The following is a 21,760-nucleotide window of genomic DNA, read 5'->3' on the forward strand; positions in this document are numbered from 1 at the left end:
CTAAGTGTATAGAATTTTTTTTCATAGATTTTAGAAAATTAGAACCTGTTATCAGGAACCGATGCTGTTATACATAAACCGGTTCTTCAGTGTATAGAGGGGGCCCAACTGGCAAATTTATTTTACTCGTAGCCTCTTGCGCTTCTTCAGGAAAGCGTGACGACCGAGCACTGATCACGCTAATGACGTCTACGTGGAGGCTTACTACTTTCGTATGCGACGAAGAGACAATCACGTGATCATTGATTACTTAGTGACCGCTCGTATTTTATGATTCCGAGAAAGATTTGCTGTTTTGCCAAAAAATCCTCAGAAACCGATTCTTTCAGTATTTAAGAGATTTTCTGATTTCTGCGGTTACAACGACATTCATATAGGTCATGAGAAAACTTGACAAAAAGGTCTTCTGAATGTACGTAGTTTGAAATCGTGAGGTGAACACTGTAAACGGTCCGTAACCAATCTTATTACTCTGAAAGGGAAAGCGGAAGTACCGAACATCACTCGAAACAATTGCTTTTGGACCAGAAGAGAAGTACGTCCACCTAAAACCGGGCGAAAATGTAAGCAGCTGTGGATCCTTAAATTGTAAGTGTTTGTTCATACTTGCTTCATTTGCTTTTGTTGGTGATATTAACAAATTTCGAGGTTTTAAGTAACGTTGTTAGTTATATATAAATACAGTGGTTTACATTTGCAGAATGGTGTGATGTAAGTTAGAATGGAAGACTTATCGAGACAAGAATCGGAGAAGAGAGAATCTCAATCATCGGTTGCAGCAGATAAAAGTGAAGGCACTGAGCACCTTGTTGGCGAGCAACCATTACTCGACACGTCCAAGGAAACCATTGAATCGGCAAACGTTGATGGTGCTTATGGGTCGAACCAAAACAAGAAGAAAAAGAAGAAAAAGAAAAAGACGGCAGATGCGTCAGCAAATGTAGAAGTTGCCGAAAATACGAGTTATGAGGAGAATCGCGATGAAAGTGAAGGTCACGCTCAATCCAATCCCCAAGGCCAGTCAAACTCTTCGACGTCGATGGGAGCTGCTGTCGAACTAATTGATTGCAAACCAGTAAGCGAAGCCTCGCCAGGACTTCCATCAGCCGAAAACGAAGTTCCTCAGGAAAGCACAAAGAAAAAGAAGAAAAAGAAAAAGAAAAAGAGAACAGAAGTCGCTTCTACTTGCGATGAAGGTGCTCATGCCGGAAATGGGTCAGATTCCACTTCGATTGTTGCTGAGGCTTCTTCGCAGCCAAATAAAACGTCAGTCACCGAGGAGTCACACCAACTGAGTGGTGATGGGAATGCCATCGAAGAAAAAACCAAACATAGCGAGATGACTCGTGAAGGTGGTAATTCAAATCTCGACTCAAACCCTATTTCATGTGACCAGACTGAGGCGAATTCAAGTTGTCCGATCGAAGGGGATTTTTCTGACCTAGCAGAGGATAATAGCCTTTCTCCTGTGAAGAAAAAAAAGAAAAAGAAAAAGAAGAAAAAGCAGGAAACCGATTCACAACAACCCATCAGTGGAACTAGCTCTGGTACTGGAACTGTAACAGAAAATGAATTTGTTGCTGATGATGAAATCTTATCTGGGACATTAACACCGAGGGACGGTTCATGTAGTCAGAAGATTGTGAAAGAGCCAAAAAGTTTCCTGGAAACGGCAGCAGAATTGACAACGGCTGGATCAGATGCCTTTCCTCCTTTGATGCAAGACGAAAATCTTGGCACAGCTGAAGCCACCACCATGAAGGGCAGTGACTTTGAAGTCACCAAGGATTCAAGCAGAAAAGATAAAGCAGTCCGCAAAGACAAGGATAAACAAGATGAGAAGCCAAACTATGCTGACCCCTTGTTAGTTAAGGAAACGTAAGTAGAAATGCATCCTGTTCATAGATCGTACACTCCCGCAATCTATAGAAACTCAGTTACAAATATTTTAACCCTCGGACGTACAAGGGGGGTGGATGCCACCACCCAAAAGGTTTTTCTGAGTTTTTTCCAAGAGGATACAACATCAGTACCTGAGGTTTTCAGTAGCTGTTCATTCATCCCTCGCGCACATTTTGAGACAAGTTTAGTGATGTTCAGTTGCTATGGTTACGAGAAATGACGTCATAAAAGTAAGTGTTCAAGCCAATTTTGGTTGAAAACGCATGTTTTTTCAACTTCTTTCAACAATTAAAGTAAATCGGGTGGCTAAAATAAAGCAAAGTGCTTTTTCATGTGTTATTTTTCATGTAAAGTACGAAAAATTACCTTTTCTTGATGTGTTAACGTGATTTCTAATTCTTGGTAAAATCCAAGACGGCGACCATTGTTGGTGACGTCACAGGCTACCAGCAGCACCCCCACCCCATGAATGTACCTCATCTTGTACGAAGATCAAGGGCTTTCCACTAAAGGTAAAATCGTTTCTAAATACTGCAACATATCATAAACTCCGAGGAGAGGTTCTATCCATCCCCCTCCCCCCTTGTACCACGGTGGGGGTATGAATTTGCGTGTACTTCCGATGGTTAACATTTTCTTACAATCTTATTTGGCGCTTCAAGACAAAATGAAAACACAGAGATAATCGGGTAAATCCTAGCATTTTTGTGATTTACGTGAAAAAAAAAATCGAACTTCAACGGCTGGGGACTTTGCTAATAAGTTTTGGGGAGAAAAAGAGGGCGGGGAGGTCATGGTGATTGGGGAATTCTTTCAACCTCAAACACCAGTCCATCGCTATACAAGATCACATTCTGAAACCATACTTTTGCTTTGCTAGGAGGAATATGCTGTGCATTTTCAAGCTGATTTATGGGGTAGGCCTTCGAGCTCTCAGAAGTCTCTTTATGGATATCAATCCCTTGTGGTCCAATCAGCCTTTAGATGCAGCCTGCTTTGACAGAGGGACAATGAAGCTCAAAAAAGAACAAGAAGCCCTTTTCAACAAAGGAGACATTAACGAATGGGATTTCTCCTTAATGACAACAGTACTTCTTTACTCCAAGAGTTGTTCAGTTGAGATAAGCAAGAAACCTGATTTCGCACCTGCTTTGAGGGAACTGAGAAACTGCCGCAATAGTTTACTGGGACATCCTTCCACCGAAAGAATGTCTGAATCGCATTTCAAAACCTTTTGGCCGCTTTTATCTGAAAACTTCATTAAGCTTGGTGCAGATCCCACAGAAGTTGCAGAAATATTGCTCCAGTCAGGTATCTGTAGTAATAAAAAAGAAACCCTCTATCTAATCTATGTCTTAACGTTTCTCAAAAGATCTGGAGAAACTTACATAATTCACCAGTTTGAGATGCTTTGTGACTTTGAAAGGTATTTAAAAACACATTGGTGCTCATCAGTTCCCGGTCAGTTCGCAAGTCTTAAGGAACTCCGGACCTAAAAAATGCCAAATCAGCTATATCTATACTGAAATTTAACTGTTTCAGAGAAGCAGAAGAACGTTGTAAAAAACCTTTGCTTCAAAGCGAGTATGCGAATATAGCCTCAACTGTGGTATTTGATGAGGGAATAGACTGAGTCATGAAGGTGTTTCGATACAGTTTTTTTTTTCCTCGTCCGATCGCTATAAAATTTTCACCGGTAATTGGCTATGAATTGAAATTTGTGAAAATGTAGTTTTAAGTAAAATCAATATTACTATGACAACAATAAACAAAAAACTTTGAAATTGATAAAAGCCAAATTTTGTGCGATCTAGATCAGCTACTGAAAACCGAACACTAGGAACTTTAAGTTTGGTGTTTAGCAAACAATCTCCGTGAGAAGTAAAAAATTCTATATATTTGAATTCGAATAAAAGGAAAATATATTTCAAACCTCAAATTTTCAACAGCCGTGATAGATTATTTAATGAAAACGTTATATATGACTCAAATTATTCTTAAGTAGCGTCAGAATGCTGCTTAATATCATATTTCGATGCTAGGAAATTTTGGTGTATTTTGGTTCTTGCGATCTTGAAAACTAACCCATTTTCTCCGCACCTGTATAAGTGCAGGCTTCATTCAAAATTTGGACTTTTAGCGCTTTTTTGTATATTTCTGAAACGACTCGAACAAATTTTTTTCAAATCTCTTCACATAACCTTCATAATGTATATAATAAGATCTGAAACTTTTATTGAGATTGATTCACTGCAACATCTTAAAATTTCAAGACAAACCTATCCTACGAACTTGTCAAAAATCTGCGTTACAACATTCACTATTTTGACGTTATGCTAATTTTTCCAAAATAATGCGCACTATACATACCTCCATGACTAGTATATTTTAGGTTGAATTTATCGCACCTTTTGAATGTAAAACATGGGTTAGTTTTCAAGATCGCAAGAACGAAAATACACCAAAATTTCCTAGCATCGAAATATGATATTAAGCAGCATTCTGACGCTACTTAAGAATAATTTGAGTCATTCATAACGTTTTTATTAAACAATCTATCACGGCTATTGAAACTTTAAGGTTTGAAATATATATTTTTTTAGTCGAATTCAAACATACAGAATTTTTTACTTCTTACGGAGGTTATTTGCTAAAAACCAAACTTTAAGTTCCTAGTGTTGGATTTTCAGTAGCTGGTCTACACCGCGCAAAATTAGGCGTTTATCAGTTTCAAAGTTTTTTGTTTATTGTTGTCATAGTAATATCGATTTACTAAAACCCACATTTTGACAAATTTCAATCTATAGTCAATCACTGGTGAAAATTGTATAGCGATCAGGCAAGGATAAAACCACTTCTAAAGCGATTGAAAAATATCGGTATGGCCTCTGAAAAACTATATCGAAACACCTTAAGTGAACTAATCAACTCCATTAATAAGCGAAACAGCAAACCTTGGGCAGCTTTTGTAGTACCAATAAAATATGGCCAATTTTTTCGAAACGTACAATTACCCGTTGCGTTAGCAGGAAAGATCGCTTGACCAGCGTTAGGCGACCTCAAGAGTTGACCTTTTTCATGTATGCCTGACGAAGTAAAAATAAATAAGTTAAAAGTTCTACAGTTATAGGACTTATCAAGGAGTTGAGATTTACCTGATCATTCAAGTGTTTGCTCTTAATTTGTGGTTATTGTTGTTGAATTAGATGAAGTCCACTACTCAGGAGAATACTACAAACAGCTGTTTCTAAAAGAAAAATCCAAAGAAGACTATTGCAGGGAAAAGCTAGAAGTCATCGAAAGGAAATTGGACAATGTAATTGCAAATCAACCAACTGAAGCTGCGCCTGGCGTTTTAAGCGAAGCAGTTAGCCCAAAGGAGCTCAGCGGCCCCAACTGGGATGAGTGGATAAAGTTCTGTGATATTGTTGGTAACTTTGAGTCACACCTGAATCAGTACATCCTGGTTACAGATGCCCTTCCTAATGAAGAATTGGAGTGCTTTTCGGTTTTGAGAGCGGTGTCGTGGAAAATGGTCTTAGATTTTGATCCAATGTCAGAAGAAAAGGGTTTCTATTGTGAATTCACCTCGAAGGAGGGACAACGTAATTTAGTCAATATGCTCACACCAGCAGAGTTAAGAAAAAGCACAATGGGTAGTCTTCTACGTCAAATCGATCCCCAGAAGATTCAGTGGCTCTTTATTAATGGCAGGCAGAGCGATGCTGAGGGAAGTTCACAGTCATTTCCAGCTTGGGAGGCTACCTCAGTTAAACACGTCACCAGGCTCTTTAGCTGCTGCTCTGATCCTGACAAATTTGACAAACAGAAACCCATAGTGTGCCTTATTCTTCCATTTCGTGACGTGACTCTGCCATATTTGAATGTAACCTTGAACCGTCTCATAGAAAATTTTGATGAATTCAGAGTGAGGTTTGTCTCCTTCAAACACGAGTTTTCTCACCTAATTCCAAGAAAGTTCGAAGTCCGTCATTTGGACTTGAGTCCCAAACTTGTCCGTTTGGGTTTGTCAGACTTACTAAGTGTGTCAGCAACCCAAGAATACCGCCTGCCCTCTTCGCACGCCGGTATTCCTGCCAAACTAAGTCAGAATGAATTTCTTTACCTCAGCGAACACCTGGAAATCCTGTATCAAGGATGTGAAAGTCTGCCAGAATTTTCAGATGACCCAGCTGAAGCAGAGATTTTTTTTGAGGAACACAGAAAATCATTCATGTCAGGAAACCAAATTTCGCTCGTAAGTCTTTATGACAATCACGACGCAAGAAGAGAATTAAGTGTGGATATAAAAAACCACGTTCAACGTCTCCTTGATCAGGGTTTGACGCGATCTATGATTGTTGAAATCAGGCACTCTCCTGGGACTGGTGGTTCTACCATTGCCCGACGGGTCCTGTGGGATCTGCACAAGACATACCCTTGTGCTTTACTGAAAATATTGAGCTCTCCACACTACTTTGACGAGGACAATACACTTTCAGACAAATTTGCCGACCGCATATCTGCATTAGAAGAAATTTGCGAGACATCTCCAGTGATCTTAATAGATGGACAGCAATCGGGAATGATTGGGGGCCTGTCAAACAAGCTTGTGCGAATGCTCTGCAACAAAGGTAAACGAGCCCTTTTGTTACGTTGTCAGCATGGATCAAAAACCTCGAGAAGGGAGGAGTCATCGAATGTTCACTTCGTATTTGATGTGAATGTGAAGCTAGAAGAGTCGATTTCTGATCTCAATGAGTTCCAATCGAAGTACAAGGAATACATCAGTAAAACACTTGGTGAAAACCAACGACCTAACCTGCGCCGTGTGTTCCATTTTCCTCTTCTTTCCATGATGGAAGAGTTTCGTCCTAAACTTGAAAAGATCATCGATGACACCCTGGACGAAATGGGAGGTATTCAGCAAGAAATTGCGCTGGTTGTCGCTTTCCTGCAGAAATATGCCAATCATACCACACCGGCTCTACTCCTTTACGATGCGTTTAAGGATTACATTCGTGTTTCACCAGATGAGAAATCAGCTACCTATGAAGACATCAAATGCCTTTTCACCGAGCAGTTGCTTAACCTAATGATACCTGCAGAACCACTCCGCCGCAGAGGGAAATCAAGTGGCCCACGGAACGCGGCACCCGAAAAATACACTCTTCAACATCCGTTAGTTGCGGAGTTGGTGCTAAGGAAGGTTTTACGGGCGCAGGAATGTGATCTGTTTGGAATGGTCAGAAAGTTCCTTCAGCTTCCTATTTACCATCAAGAATGTTTCCTTCCTCTCTTTGAAGAACTGTTTCTTTACAACAAGTATGGAATGAAACTCAAATTTTCAATCCTGTTTGAAGACCTAAAGCGCATCGATTCAGAGCTAGCAGGAGAGGTCTTTTGTCAAGCAGCTGTGAAAACGAATGACGCAGCCATATTTGCTAACGCAGCAAGATTCCTAGCAAGGAAGGAGCCTCCATCTTTTGAAAAAGCCAAAGTTGTCATGCAGCAAGCTTTTCAAGCCAACAAATCAATGGTTAGATTGCGCAGCTTATACCACACGAAAGGTGTTGTCCTGTATAACGAAATGAAGCACAGTATCAATACCGGGAAAGTTAACAATCTCCAAACTCTTGAAGATCAAGCCAGTGAAGTACTCAGCGCTTACCACAAGGCACGCAACTTCCCTCCAACATATCCTCATCCCTTGATTGGCGAAGTTGAAGTTTGGCTAGCTTGCATTGACTGGATCATGAAGAACAAATGCAATCGCGATTCAGATAACACTTTGAAGTTTATTACCAAACTTTCACCTTCTTTCTTTCGCACCTGTGTCAGTGATTCTTTTTATCTTCTGGATGTTGTGGATGAAATTGTGCAAAGTGTACCAAACTTAACAGATCCTGAAGAGACCCAGCGGCTCAGTAATAATGCGCGCTTATCGCTGATGGTGACCTTTAAACAAGGTCTTTCAGCAACTGGACGGAGGAAACATACAGATGAATTAATCCAGGTCTGCGAGGCACTGTGCAGTGCTCCCAATTTTCCCAGGACGTCACAGATAGAACTAAAGAAGCTTCAGGCTTACTTCTTTCTACATGCTAGTGATCCAATCGACTTAAACTTTGAAAACCTCCAGTATCTACTGAGGCTCTTGGAAGAACTGGTTTTAGTAGAGAATGAATTTCGGCTTGCTCACCATTTGATGAAAGTGTGTGTTTTGGTAACTGGACCAAGAAGCTACAGCCTCCAGCAAGGCCTTACTCTAAGTGAGAGATGGCAGGATGCTTCCCCTAACGATTGCATGCCTTATTTTTATCAAATGGCCATTTACTTTTTGAATATCCTTGACGGGCACTCACTTGAATTTGCGGCAAAGTACGTCAAAGCTTTAAGAATGTGCCGCGAAAAGTCCCAGAACCATTTTCGAAGTACACAGTCAACGTTATTTGTGGGAAAAGAAGGGCAAGGGATGTCTCGCCTTATCAACCGCAACACTTTATTCCAAGGGGAAACTGATTACGCTACAGATAAGTCTGAGAAAGTGTCAAAATTCTGGAGGATAGACAGTCGGAGGAAACTGCTGGAATGTAAAGGTCGGATACGAGTTGAGCAGTCTTCGGGTCGTCCTGGGAAGATCCACCCTTACATTGAACTAGTACAAGGAAACCTGCAACTTTATGTTGGAAAGAATGCAGACATTGGCAAAGCAGAAAGGGACTTTGCCCCTGGTGCTCTGGTATACTTTGTCGTAAGTTTCAACCTTCACGGTCCTGTTGCTAATGGGATTACTTTCTCGTCGCAAAAGCCATCCCATGCTTAATGGCTTTTTATTACTGGAGTGTTGTTAAATGAAGAAGATGAAAAGAGACCTTAAGGAGGAATACTGGGAGGACGAGATCAATCTCGATCCAGAGCTCTTCTGCGCATGTAGAGGAGAGAGCGCGCGCATTCCGAAACCCGTAAGCACTGGGGTCGAGAATGGGACGAGATTTATTCAATACTAAGTATTGCGCGCATGAACCAAGGTGAATCTAGGTTTATGTTGAATGCACACTGAGGCTTTCTATCTTATCACCTAAGGTAGGAAAGAGCTCGGCAGGGTAGTATGGCAGTTGGAAATACTATCATAAACAGGCAAATGCAAAATTGAGAGCTGCCTTGATGAATAGGGATTTTAAAGCTTGAGTATCTTCTGTTGCTGAAGCCATGATTGAAGCTCTGCACCAAAGTATCGCTAATTCAGAGATGCAGCAGACAAGTGAGCAGTGATGATCAGCAGTTTTGAAAGCATAATAATCACCATTCCATCACAGCCCAGTAAACAAACGATAAACTAAACCCTTTATACACATTATCCACCATGATTGATATCTTTCATGACAAGAAACAGCCTTTTTTCCTGGACAACTCTGTTTTGGAGGAACAGTGAATTCAAAGATTTAAGAATAACTTAGTCCTCTGATCAGCATTTAAGATAGAATTCGCACATCGACAGGTTGTGGCCAAAGCAAACAGGATGCAAGGACTAATTAAATAACAGAACGTGCAGAAATTTACATGATCACGAGACACTGAGAACTCATTAAGATGATTTATCTCTTAGGAAGAGATATACAAGAAGGAGCATTCTTAAATACAGATTATTTCCTTTGGGTTGTTGACACATGGAACTCCCTGCCCTACATTCTTAGGGCAACATCTGTAAATTCTTTTTAAGTAGGAGTAAAGAAATTATTTATGGATTAGAATATTCTTTGTTTGTTTGTTTGTTTTTTTTTTTTGCAATGTTAATCTTTTCCTTCTATTATTATTTATTGTTATTATTCATAATTTTCGTTATCGCGCTTTTTTTATTATTTATTCATGATTTACTAAGGAATGTTTGTAACATTTTTAGAGTCAAATTGTTGTTGTATTGTTAGAGTACTTCTTTAACATTATTTTAATATCAGTGGAGATATATATGCTCTCACATCGAGTCGAGGATCAAGGTTCCTCGCTTGGCTTTTGTATTTCTCTTCCTTTAATAATTATTGTAAACCATTAATTATAATAATTGATTAATTAATTAATTAAAAATTTGTATGATAATGTATATTTAGCCTCGTCCGTTGGGAAATTTATTAAAACTGCTTTTTGGTCGGATTATAATAAATTGGTTCGACGCGTCCTAACTTCGACGTCTGACCCACCCAACAGACGATCTTAACTTAATTTAGGACGACCCAAATTGCAGCTCGTCTCATGCAATAACTTCGAGTAGGCTGTTGTGAGCCTGGTTGCCCTGTGACAAATTACATTTCCATGCGGTACACTATAATAAGCATATATGAAGTACCTACACCAGCGAGTGCAATATGGCTTCCACAAGTTGCTGCAAGTGTATGATCGGTCCTTCGATTCTCAACGCTGATCTGTCCTGCTTAGCCGAAGAATGCAACAAACTGCTTGAGTGCGGAGCAGACTACTTGCATCTGGATGTAATGGATGGGTAAGAACTAATGTAATGAGAAAAAAAAAATACATTCTCCCGCGGTCGTTTTTGATAGTTAAAAACTTATTTTTATATTATTTTTAAAAAGCGTATTTAACATTGTATAAAAGCTTATAAGGTCATATTTCTACAGCCATTTTGTACCAAATTTGACGTTTGGGGCGCCATTAGTCAAGTGCTTAAGGAAAAAAGTGCCAAATGCCTTTTTCGGTGAGTAAGGAAAATAATCTTACTTATTTTAGCCTAAGGTCGCTGGGCATGATTGTACCGGAAGTGGTGGAGGCGGGGGTGGGAAGATTAGGAGTGAAGGTGTGGGATCGGTGAAGATTCAGTTTTTTACAAGATATATATTTTTTGCTTCTTTCGCTATTTCCAATGTAAAATATTGCTAAGTATTTTTTTTGTTTTGAGAATTATTTGTATTTGTCTTGTGTTTTCCCTGTTCAGATATGCATATGATGGTGGCAAATCCTGAAAAGGTAATCAGTTTCAACTAATGAATTACTTATAAATGAACCATTCCTTTCAGAACCCAGTGATTTAAACACTAGCCTGTACACAGCCGTTATTTTATTTTTCTTTTCGTTCTTTTCAAACTTCTTCCCCTACCCCTACCCCCTTGCGCTGGCGGTCAATAAACCCCCCGCACTTTTTTTTTTAATCACGTGTGCTCAGCAACAACAGCAGTGTATAATATTGAAAGGATTAATATTGATAATAATTGTTCTTTTTGCTCCTGGTTGCTTTCAAGTGGGTTGATGACATGGCTGATGCAGGTGCAGACCAATACACTTTTCATATTGAAGCGACAGGTATAAAAAACATAATAATAAATAATGATTTAGAGGTAGCACATCCATGTTACAGTTAGTGGTTCTTCATCTACCTGATTCCTGATTGAAATGGAATTTGCAAATGTTGGTTTTTGATGAGAGGGCGGGAAACTGGAGTTCCCAGAAAAAAAAACCTGCGGACAGGGTAATGTCACTAAGATTTCAAGTTGCAGGGTAAATACAACAAGTAGGTGGGGAATCAATCAGCTTGGGTTTTCTTTTGGTTCTATTCTTCTCTTATTTTCCTTTGAAAGTAGCCAGGGGCCACGTTCATAGTAGCTGGGGGAAATCCCCAGCCTCTGCCTCTTACTGACAGCCTTGTGTGGAGCAAAGGAGAAAACCAACAACAAAATCAACCCACATATGGCGTTGACACGGGATTTCAACCTAGTGGGCCATGTTGGTAGGAGGCAAAGTGCTCTCACCACTGCACTGCCTTTGCTTAATATGTTCAACTATATAGAATCATTAATTGATTAATTAATTAATCAATTAATAGTAAATTAGGTTTATTCTTTTGTTTACTGAAATAATGTTAAGTAACAGTTTCTTGGCTTTGACAAACAAAATTTCACAGAATAATAATTAATTAATTTGATACTTATTACTCAGATCCATGTAAGGACATACATGTAAGCTTCGTCTCATGTATGATGACATGCAATGTTGATATCCAGATAATTGCAGTAATAATTTTAATGGTATAGTATATAATTTCTGTGAAGGTAAAATCTGTTTTCAGTTTAAGCCAGAATTTTGGTTGTGTTTTGTGAATAATTATTAGGGCTAGAAAACAAAGGAAATGGTAAATTAAACCAGGTTGAATTCTGGTTTAATTTGAGAATAGATTGATTAGGGTGCAAAGAAAGCCAAGGCCAAGACCTGTTTGGATAATGTAATGACTAGACTAAGCTTTGCCTATAAGTTTCACTGTCACAAAAAACCTTTGCATTTAATGTTGTAATATTATGAGCGGTGTCCAACAAAATGTACTCTTGCTTTACAGTTCATTGTTTTTACTCCAATCAGACAGGCCTCTAGAGCTGATCCACCAGATAAAGAAGGCTGGAATGAAGGTGGGTGTAGGAGTAAAACCAAACACGCCTGTGGAGTCTGTACTGCCACTTGTAGACCTAGTTGATATGGTGCTTATCATGACAGTAGAACCAGGGTTTGGAGGACAGAAGTTCATGGCAGATATGATGCCAAAGGTACTAAATATTGTATGGTATATTTCAAAGGTTATGCCTTAATGCATAATTTATTCATGTGCATGTGAAATGTGGCAGTGCAGTAATCATCTTGTCATCTTGGACTAGAAAAATTGTATCTAGTATAATCCACACAAAAATGCTGGCTACCCACAGAAAATAATATTTTTCGAGTCTGCATGATAATAACATACAAAGCATTAATGTTATTAATCCTAATGCACTATATATATAGTTTTCTAACACTTTTTGGAAAAAAATTAAAACATATCCTATAAATAAAGTGAATGTGGGCATATAAAGGTACCACCCTCATAGCTAAAATTTCTTCCTCAGGTTGCTCAAAATTTCAGTAACATTTTTCCAGATAACTGATAATATTTCTTGAATGAAATGGGGCAGCTCCCCTCCCATACATACATACCCCCCACACATACACAGTCACAACTGTGACACTGGAGAGATATGCCTTTGGAACTACTGTTATTTATTAATTGAATTACGCGCCCAACCTTGAATTAGTGTCCACCTCAAATAAGCGCCCATCTTGTGGGAGGAAAAGTTTAAAATAAGTGCCCAGCCTCAAATACGTGGATTGATAGAGTATCGTACTCACATATTTTGCAATAAGTTAATTGCTTGATATTTTACCAGCATTGCTTTGATTCATACGTTTACTAGTGTTTCTTCTGTTGCATTGTTTTTCAAGGTCAAACATCTAAGAACAAAGTACAAAATATTGGATATTGAAGTTGATGGAGGAGTAGGAATCCAAACAATAGAAACAGCAGCTCAGGTATCAATCGATATACGAGTGTGATTACATATAACTTGGTCGCCTTCAAGGAAGCTCTCCATTTGAGGGATGTTCTGAAAGGTCATGCACAAGTAGCCTGCGTTGCAGCTGGACTTTTCACTCAAGGCCCAAACAGTCTGCAAAGCAGGCTACACACAAGCAGCACAGAAAGGAAATGCACAAGTGAGGTGCTGGGAAAGCCCCTTTCTTGTGGATTCACTCATGTATCACCTTGCTCACACCTTGAAATGGATAGCTTGCTCAGTGGGGAATGAGTTAGCTAGAATTGATCATTGCACAGGCACACCAAGAATGACACGGAGCAATATCATGCGGACATGTTAACACATAGATTATTCACAAAATGAAAATGATCTACAGCAAACTGTTCAGACAACAAACTTGCAGTTCAATTCTCCTCTAGCTTTATTATTGGACAAAAAAATACTGTGAATCTTCCAAATTTGGTCAGGGTTAGCATGTTTTGATGAGTTAGCCATGAGATATACAGTCATGTATTTTTAATGAGTAAAAATGTTTGTCATATCCTAACCTACTTTAACCTTTCTTTGTTTGTTAGGCTGGAGCCAACATGATTGTATCCGGTAGTGCTGTGGTCAAAAGCGATAAACCAAAAGAAGTAATGGATACTTTGAGGGAAGTAACAGAAAAGTGGATAAAGATCAACAGTAAAGCAAGTCAATAACACAGAACAGTTATACAAAAGTAGCGCTAGTCATAACTGACATCCTAGTCTATTTTGCAATGCATGTCTGAGGACTTACACGTAAAATGGCATTCATTTTGCTTTGACAGCAAAGTTCTATTTAGTGTACATCCTTTTTGATAAGAGGATTGTCATATTTATCATATTTAAAATTGCAGCAGGAGACAATCCTGGCAGGTTACAGGGACCGTTTATTTAGGGCATTCTCACTGCTGTAACCTCTCTTCAAGATGAACACTACTGAGAGCAGTACCAAGAGTCTGTCTTAAAAAGTGTCCACCTCTAAGAGGGTCAAACAATATAACTGAACTTGTAACAACAAGCATCAACTCTAGGTTTTCCTTTAAGCTTTGTGCAAATGGACGTCTAAAAGTTTGAGCAGTTTCAAACTTTGCGCAACAACTCCCAACAACAGGCAACATGCAACAGGGTGTGCAAATGGAATCAACATCCAACAATGTTGGTAGTTGTTGGCCAACAATGGTTTGCCCATTTGCACGGGGCTTTAGAAAAATGAGTACTGCTGAAGAGTTTTCATTTGAAAGGTCACATGGTAGATTTTATTTACAGAGGCAACAGTTAGCTGATTGTACCCAATGTCTTTACATAACTTTTGGAGGAAAAGAGTGGGTAATACTTTTCATGCTTGATGGTTTCAGTCTGAACATTTGACAACCTCTCTGGCAGTACTTAAGGTAACTGTATTTTTTTACATAAAATTTAGAGACAGTTAAAAGGGATTCTCACTTTTATGATTCACTGCTGCATCATGGAACTGTAAAGTAATTTAAATAACTAGAAAGAACTCAATTAACTGCAAGAAGAACACTCCTGAAAAGATGCTGAGGGAGACAATATCATAACAATGAAAAATTACATTTTTGTAGCTGATGAGATAGAAAGTAATAATTTGTACACAATCGTGTGTTCTTACAAAATAATCATACATGCATCTTTTTGAGCTTCTTGCTTGGCCTACATGCAAGGACAATTTTGTTTGTACAGTTATTTTCTGTCGTTAAGCAAATAACGTTTTCTTTATACTTCTTGATGATAGTTTCTGTTTTGTTTCTTTTTTTAATGTAGATGAGAAATTTCTTGGATATATTTTTGGTGATAAAAAAAAGTGAAAGAAAGTCACGACATTTCGACCTCTCCAAGGTCATTTACAAGTGTGAGTTAGAAATAAAAATTGCAAATGGTTTAAAAATAGTTTAAAAGGTAAGAATGCAATGAACAATAAAATACAATAAAACACGAAAATGATAGATGATAAAATATTTATAAAATTGAAAAGAAATAATAATAAGGCTAATTGAAACCGATCTAAAGAAATAATTCAATTTACTTTTTTAAAAATAATCTTAAGGAAGTCACTGAACAATTTCACGTCCATAACAAAAGTTATTCGTTATTCTTTCACTTGTTTAAACATACAACATTAGGCTGTCTTGCATACACACACTCTGAATCAAATGTTGGAGATTTTTAACCTTGTTTTAATATGAGCACAGTGATCACTGAAAAATTTTTAATGATCATATGGAAACCATCCTTATCTCAGTGACCATCGCAATAATTGTTAAGAGTTGTTTTCTGATGTTTGCTGCGATCACCGATTCTTTTTTTTTCTGCCATGGCAATGAATGCATGGAAACCAGGTTAAAGTGTTAAATAATCAAAAATGACAGTAAGAACACACTACTACTGTGAGCAACACAATGTCTGTTTAATTTACAACATTTTACCACTACCCAACAACAAACAAATTACAGTTCCCCAAAACAACATCTAGTTCACAAAATTAAGGAATAATGTAATGTCAAACTAAACAATAAATAAACCCCTAAATGACCCTTATGCATGATTACATAATAATGGGCAAATTTCACCACCAAGCCGCGTTCGTGAGCAAATCTCTTCACATTTGCACTCTTTGGGACTGAATATTCTTTTCAACAGTTTCTACCTTGGAAATTCATTATAATGCAAAACTTGGCAGCTTTTCATCTTCAAAACGAGGCTTGGTGGTGAAATTTGCTCATCTGACATAAATGTGCACAAGGGTCATTAAAATAGAGAGACTTTTTCAGCCACTATTAACGCTTGGGAAGAGGAGGATACCATTGTTACATGTTATGTAAACTGGAATGAGTATGATGAATTCTAGCGAAAGATGTATGGTATGCGAGTCAATTCCTTGCTTGGCTTTGTTTCTTCTTCTTTTTCGTGACAAGTTTGTGAGGAAAAAAGTTGTACTGTGCAACCACTACTCAATTATTAATTTTAAATACCTAGTGAACACTGCTTTATTTAAAACCTTATAATTTAGTATTAAAATATTGTGCTCTTTTTATCTATTCCTTGTCATATCATTCTACTATTACGTCCAAACAATGTCGACTCCACAGTCAATAGCAAGTTATCTCATAACAGCTGAATTCATATTAATTATCATAATGGTAGATACATAAATCAGCTGAACACGAAGTTAAAATACAACCACAATGTTTAGAGTATTGAAATGGGATCTTCAGAAAATCACTCAAAAGAGATGTTATAGTACACTACAATCAATTAGTGTCAGGGCTGTCATTAAGACCTGGGGTCCAGAGATTTCCCCGGGCTACTATGAATATGGTCCCCAGCTACTTTCATAAGAAAATAGAAGAAAAATAAAACCAAAAGAAATATTATTCCTAGCTGTTGGACTCCCTGCCTACTTGTTGTTTTTACCCAGCAACTTGAAATCTTAGTGACAGCCCTGATGATGACTTAGAGAACACTGTCTTAAGATTTTGTAAAGGTCGAAAAATGAATACAGGAACAAACCAGTCATAAAGCCCTTGCATTTCAAATATCAACTGAAGAATTCACCTTTCTGGCCTCTATGTCTCGTTTAAACATCAAGCCATTAACTTGCAAACAGTGATTACAGAGGAAATTTTGACGCTAAGGGAAGTTTTAAAAATTAATGGTGATTTTGAGACATCACCATTTACCACTTCAGACTAAAACCTTTGTTCCAAAGGTCCAACAATAAAACTGAGCCAATCATCTTCACAGGGAGGCCATCTGCATTACCCATCAAAATCCATTTTTTATTAATTTTCTGCATTATTTAATGACATTGCGCCCTACTTGTCTATTTATTACTGTGGTTTCCTCATCATTCATTAATTTGCTTCTTCCTGTTTGGTTTGATTCCTTAGTCATCATCCTTTTTCTCATCACGCAGCATATACCTAAAAATTGACCGGTTATTATGACCTCAAGAGTTGTATCATATGAGTAAACTTTAAGGCTTGCACTAAAATATTTTCACGTGATGTGCTCAATATGAAAACCTACAAAACAAGTTGTAGAGTGTACAACACAATGACAAATCAGTGGCAGGTTACTTCTACACAGTGCAACTCATGTTGCAGGCTTGCTGTAAACAAATCACAAGTGACAAAGTTCTACTAGGCAAAGTGGCCTTAATACATGCGACATGATTACTTTGGCTCCAAATTATAGACTTTGATATGACCAAACCTAAGTATGATAAATCCCCTATTAAGCCCCCCCCCCCCCCCTCTCTCAAATAAGCCCCCCTTCAGGGAAAGAAAGCTAATAAGCCCCCGCCTTTTTTAAAGGTTTAACTGTATTAAGAAATGCTACGAATTTTAGGGAAAAAAGAGATAAACAAAACCGTGAAACAAGTAGAAGTTTGTAATAAAAGCACTTTTGGTTGTTAAAATGGAATATTTTAACATGTTTGAGTAAGATTATCAAGACTGTCAAGAGATCCTTACCAATCTGTAACCGGCTGAGACAAATCCATTTTACCAACATCAAGAAGAACCTGGGGGGTGGCAACAGAAATAAATGTTACTAAGCTTGTTAAAGAAAGCTAAAACAGACTACAGCATGAAATTGCATGTGTAAGGTGGGACCACACCTAATACTTCAACAGTTACCATAGGTTTCGATTTCCCCAAGTACAGCTGTAGTACAGTTCAGCTTACTATACACAAAAGTTCCCCATATAATCATCTTAGTGCAAAACAGTTAACAGACAATAAGGACCATTGTACATGACATTACATGTACCTGTCCCATGGATGTCTTGCTCTTTGAGAAGAATGACACATCATTCTTGACTGTAATGTCCAGTGTACGATCTTTCAGCTGGTCTTCAGGAACCATCCAATCAAACCTAAATGTTTAACAACAACAAAATAATCTTAATGAACATTTTCTGATGAGGAACTTTTCAGACTTCATGACTATAAAGTCGCCTCTCAAAAAGGGGAATTTTCTGCCCACAAAGCGCCTTTCTATGTTAATTATGTTGTCTTCAAATACAACTCTAGCCCCTGAAAAAAGCCTTTGGAAACATACATGTAATCCTTGGTTTTCTTTTCTAAGAATCTCACAGCACTAACTAAACACATACAGTAACTATTGTACTTCAGATGTCATTTGCATCAATCACTGTTCACGAAACTGTTACAAATTCTAGTGGTTGCTGATTTGAAAAAAAAAAGATAAAAAATAAGACTTACGTTTCATCAAAAGCTGGTTCCAAAGTGTTCTTCTTGACATCAGTACGTCTACGGCCACTGCGAGACTTGTCGGGAAGCAGATAAGCTCGCACATATGGGTCTGACAGACCATCAGAGTCACATGCCAGTAAGTTCCTACATGTTTGGAAGTAAATGCATTAATTATGAAGAACTTGTCTTAATATAAACATGTTCAATGGATATGAAACTAGAAACTTGTTCTTGTAAGAGAAGGTTATCTCTAGATGGTTCAATATTTTAACACCAACCTTGCTTGATGTACAATGACTTCCAGTTTGCTTCCCTGTTTGTTGTAGCGAGTTGTAAGGCGAATGTCACCGGACACACTTCTGCAATTAACAACAAAAGGGCACTCTAGTGGCAGGGGAATACAAGAGCAGTCACTCCTTTGGGAAATCCTGTGACCAATGTTTGCATTTTTTAACTAGAAGATATGTTTTTTTCTTTTTTTTTGGGGGGGGGGGGGGGGGGTGTTTATTCTAAAAATAACATTTAATCAAGGAAACAATGGAGTACCCAAAAAATCACCACATAATTAGCACCACATACTCTTGAAAAACTTAAGCATGTTTTGGTCAGGTAAAAACAAGCTGCAGTAATAATGAAGCTGTGTACAGGGAGACAATGTGAGGCAAAGTTTCTTATCTAAGGAACAAATGTATGGCACAGCCAAGTCTCAATATGTATCAGTCAGAGGTTGGATTACTGCACTACAATTTGGTGTTCAAGCAGACAGCTTGCCACTCCAGACCCTTTTTTAGTCCCAATCCTTAAAGTGCCTATCACCCGTATCCAGTTATATTAAATTTCGAACATTCATGTAGTTTAAAGAATTTTTTGCGAAGAAATAAAAGTTATTTTGCATTTCAACACACTTTTATCGAAGGACGAAATCGGCAATTTGAGGCTAATTTCCCGCCCTATTTATTCAAAAAGGAGTGATTGAGAGACCTGGCACTACATGCTTGTGACGTCAACCCGGTATCTTGTAGCCAGTTGTGTTATCGGTGAGATACCGGTTTGACGCCACAGGCTACTTGGCCCAGTCCCCCATAAGGTGCGGTTTTTACCTTGTGAACCGGGATTTTAATTGCCTGTTAAAAATCGAGACAGAGCTCAAATCCCATTCTATTGCTTGTTTTTGCAAGTTATATGTTTCTACTTTTTAAAAAGAAAGATATTGGCTATGGGTTATAGGCACTATAAGTCACAACATCGACTTTCTCCTAACACTATCATTACATGTAATCAGGGGAAATGTTACAAGAATAAATCAACTGATCACTTAAGGGAAAATAGTTTGATCTTTGATCAAATCCTTTCAATTTACTCTTTGAGAAAATGTATGGAAATCAGTCAGTCATGAAGAGCAATATTGGGGATTGAAGGGTTAACCTACCTTTGAACCTTGGGAGCTGGTTTTCTTCGTCTCACAGTGGTTTCCTCGCTAGGAGCCAAACAAAAGCAGAAAAAAGCGCAGCATTTTAGGAGACCATAATCTGATTCAAGACTGGAAGATTTATGGCATGCAGATAGAAGTCAAGGTGTTAAAGGAAAGGTTAGTACGAAATCAGCAAGTTGGAGGTTACTCTACTAAGAAAAAAAGATTTAGTCTAGTTAGTACATGCACGACCGCTTTATGTTTACATTATTTTTAAGGCTTAACCATTACTGTGCACACAAAAGATATTAAACAGGTCCATTAGTTTATGCAACAGTATTTGCTTAGGCAAGACTTAAATTACATTATTTTTGAGTTTTGAGCTTTACTGTGCATGTGCACATTAATGATGTTAAAAAGGTTTTATTATTAATAGGTTACACTTCAGTATGTGCTTAATATGCAAGACTTTTAAAAGTGACTGAGTTTTAACTTTAAATAGGAAATTGGTTTCCAATTAATTTTATTTTAATATATTTTCTCTCTTTTAATAATAAATATTATTATTCTTGATCAGGGCTGAACTTTAAATTTAGTTTTAACTTTTTTTAAATATTAACTTCACTCAAAACGTAAAGAAAAATACAAAGGCGACTTCTATGGCTGATAACTGGCTGCATAATAATTAAATTTAGAAAAAATGATTGCTTATGAAAAAAATTAACCTGAGATCTATAGTTCCTAAAAAATTAAATTTTAGGCTCAAATCATTTTACATAATTACTTTAATTTTAAAGTAATATTACATGTAAGTTAAGTTAGATACATGTATTAGTAAAACAGTTATAGCATATTTAAAATCCTTAAGGGTATTAAAGTGAAAATGTCAGGATTGTATTTAACAAGGAATACAAGGAAATTTAAGCAGAGCAAGCCTTAATATAACTACATTGTCATTACTGTCAGTATATAGTAGATACACTGCATTACTTAATCATCCTAATAGACTTCTACAAATAAATGTTTGTCTGCAGGTGATTATGTGGCAACTCCTGGGGTTTTTTCCTTATAAATGTCATATTTCAAATTTCAAATTTGAATTTGAAATTTGAAAAAACTTGGGGTTAATGTTGATTGTTGTGTGAACGAAGCCACCTATTAAATTTTTCAGTGGGTTGAAAATTCGTCCAGTGCCAGGTAGTTATAAACCACAAAAGTTATTAGTTACCTTTGCTTGCTTCCAGCAAGTTCATCAGCAGCAATCACATCTGGCTCTTCAGTGTCAGCTTCCTCCTCATCAGAGGTGTCATCATCTCTTGTAAACAATGCCTGACAAACAAACAACACTAGACCAATTACAATGTCATATTTACAAGTATAATAATGAGAACACGAGTGTAGGGCAATTATTTTATATGTGCTTACAGTCACTGCCTGCTTAGACCCCTCAGTGAAACCTAAACAAGGGCCACAGGCCACCCAGAGCGACATATTGCGATAGATGAAATGGCACTGCATCACAGGGTAACCTGGAATGCAATCCTAATAAAATATTTCCCTTCAATTTGATTGGTAACTTGACAATGGCTTTTTACCTAGCCAGTCATGCTGCGTAGTCAAGTGGAGGCCTGAACAAGGATTTCAGCACTGTTTTACGGATGACGGATGGACTTTTAATACCAGAAGTTTCTGTGGTGCAGGCTACCAGAAGCCTTGCTAACTCAATTGGTTAGAGCATTGTGCTGGTATAACAGTGGACAGGGTGTAAATCCCTGCAAGCCTGATTTTTTTAATGTATTCACCGTAAGTATCATCCACTGTAGGGTCGCCTGCTGAAAA

General features: G+C 37.8%; 3 protein-coding genes across 6 annotated transcripts in view; 2 read left to right on the top strand and 1 right to left on the bottom strand.

Moving 5' to 3' along the window:
• Positions 1 to 291: 291 nt before the first annotated feature.
• On the top strand, positions 292 to 9,958 carry LOC140930432 (uncharacterized). 2 transcript variants are annotated; one of them, XM_073380121.1, is made up of 4 exons: positions 292 to 588; positions 685 to 1,878; positions 2,783 to 3,213; positions 5,109 to 9,958. In XM_073380121.1, the coding sequence occupies exons 2-4, from the start codon at positions 722 to 724 to the stop codon at positions 8,726 to 8,728; spliced, it is 5,208 nt and encodes a 1,735-aa protein (XP_073236222.1). In that variant the 5' UTR covers positions 292 to 588; positions 685 to 721; the 3' UTR covers positions 8,729 to 9,958. The 2 variants fall into 2 exon arrangements, with proteins under 2 accessions (XP_073236222.1, XP_073236221.1); XM_073380120.1 differs by having other exon boundaries at positions 701 to 1,878; positions 5,109 to 9,957.
• A 209-nt stretch (positions 9,959 to 10,167) lies between these two features.
• On the top strand, positions 10,168 to 15,522 carry LOC140930435 (ribulose-phosphate 3-epimerase-like). The gene is made up of 7 exons (XM_073380126.1): positions 10,168 to 10,399; positions 10,536 to 10,612; positions 10,850 to 10,881; positions 11,154 to 11,214; positions 12,265 to 12,446; positions 13,156 to 13,242; positions 13,823 to 15,522. Exons 1-7 carry the CDS (start codon positions 10,266 to 10,268, stop codon positions 13,946 to 13,948), a joined length of 699 nt encoding a protein of 232 aa, XP_073236227.1. The 5' UTR covers positions 10,168 to 10,265; the 3' UTR covers positions 13,949 to 15,522.
• A 155-nt stretch (positions 15,523 to 15,677) lies between these two features.
• The window catches only part of LOC140930433 (extended synaptotagmin-2-like), a 29,702-nt gene continuing 23,619 nt past the window's right edge, over positions 15,678 to 21,760 (bottom strand). For 2 of the 3 annotated variants that reach the window (XM_073380124.1, XM_073380122.1), the window contains exons 18-24: positions 21,150 to 21,250; positions 19,940 to 19,987; positions 18,789 to 18,869; positions 18,520 to 18,654; positions 18,065 to 18,170; positions 17,767 to 17,816; positions 15,678 to 17,214 (exon numbers count right to left, since the gene is read on the bottom strand). In XM_073380124.1, coding sequence (XP_073236225.1) covers positions 17,178 to 17,214; positions 17,767 to 17,816; positions 18,065 to 18,170; positions 18,520 to 18,654; positions 18,789 to 18,869; positions 19,940 to 19,987; positions 21,150 to 21,250 — 558 coding nt within the window. In that variant the 3' untranslated portion in view covers positions 15,678 to 17,177. The remainder of the gene's footprint in view (positions 17,215 to 17,766; positions 17,817 to 18,064; positions 18,171 to 18,519; positions 18,655 to 18,788; positions 18,870 to 19,939; positions 19,988 to 21,149; positions 21,251 to 21,760) is intronic. The other variant, XM_073380123.1, reaches the window with a different exon arrangement.

This window comes from Porites lutea, chromosome 3, assembly GCF_958299795.1.
Source record: "Porites lutea chromosome 3, jaPorLute2.1, whole genome shotgun sequence".
Taxonomy (NCBI): domain Eukaryota; kingdom Metazoa; phylum Cnidaria; class Anthozoa; order Scleractinia; family Poritidae; genus Porites; species Porites lutea.

Coding starts and splice junctions, on each gene's coding strand:
- LOC140930432 (XM_073380121.1), top strand. CDS start 722: ATGGAAGACTTATCGAGACAAGAATCGGAGAAGAGAGAATCTCAATCA. Junction 1,879..2,782: donor CCCTTGTTAGTTAAGGAAAC/GTAAGTAGAAAT, acceptor TTGCTTTGCTAG/GAGGAATATGCTGTGCATTT. Junction 3,214..5,108: donor AGAAATATTGCTCCAGTCAG/GTATCTGTAGTA, acceptor TTGTTGAATTAG/ATGAAGTCCACTACTCAGGA.
- LOC140930435 (XM_073380126.1), top strand. CDS start 10,266: ATGGCTTCCACAAGTTGCTGCAAGTGTATGATCGGTCCTTCGATTCTC. Junction 10,400..10,535: donor CATCTGGATGTAATGGATGG/GTAAGAACTAAT, acceptor ATATTTCTACAG/CCATTTTGTACCAAATTTGA. Junction 10,882..11,153: donor TGGTGGCAAATCCTGAAAAG/GTAATCAGTTTC, acceptor GTTGCTTTCAAG/TGGGTTGATGACATGGCTGA.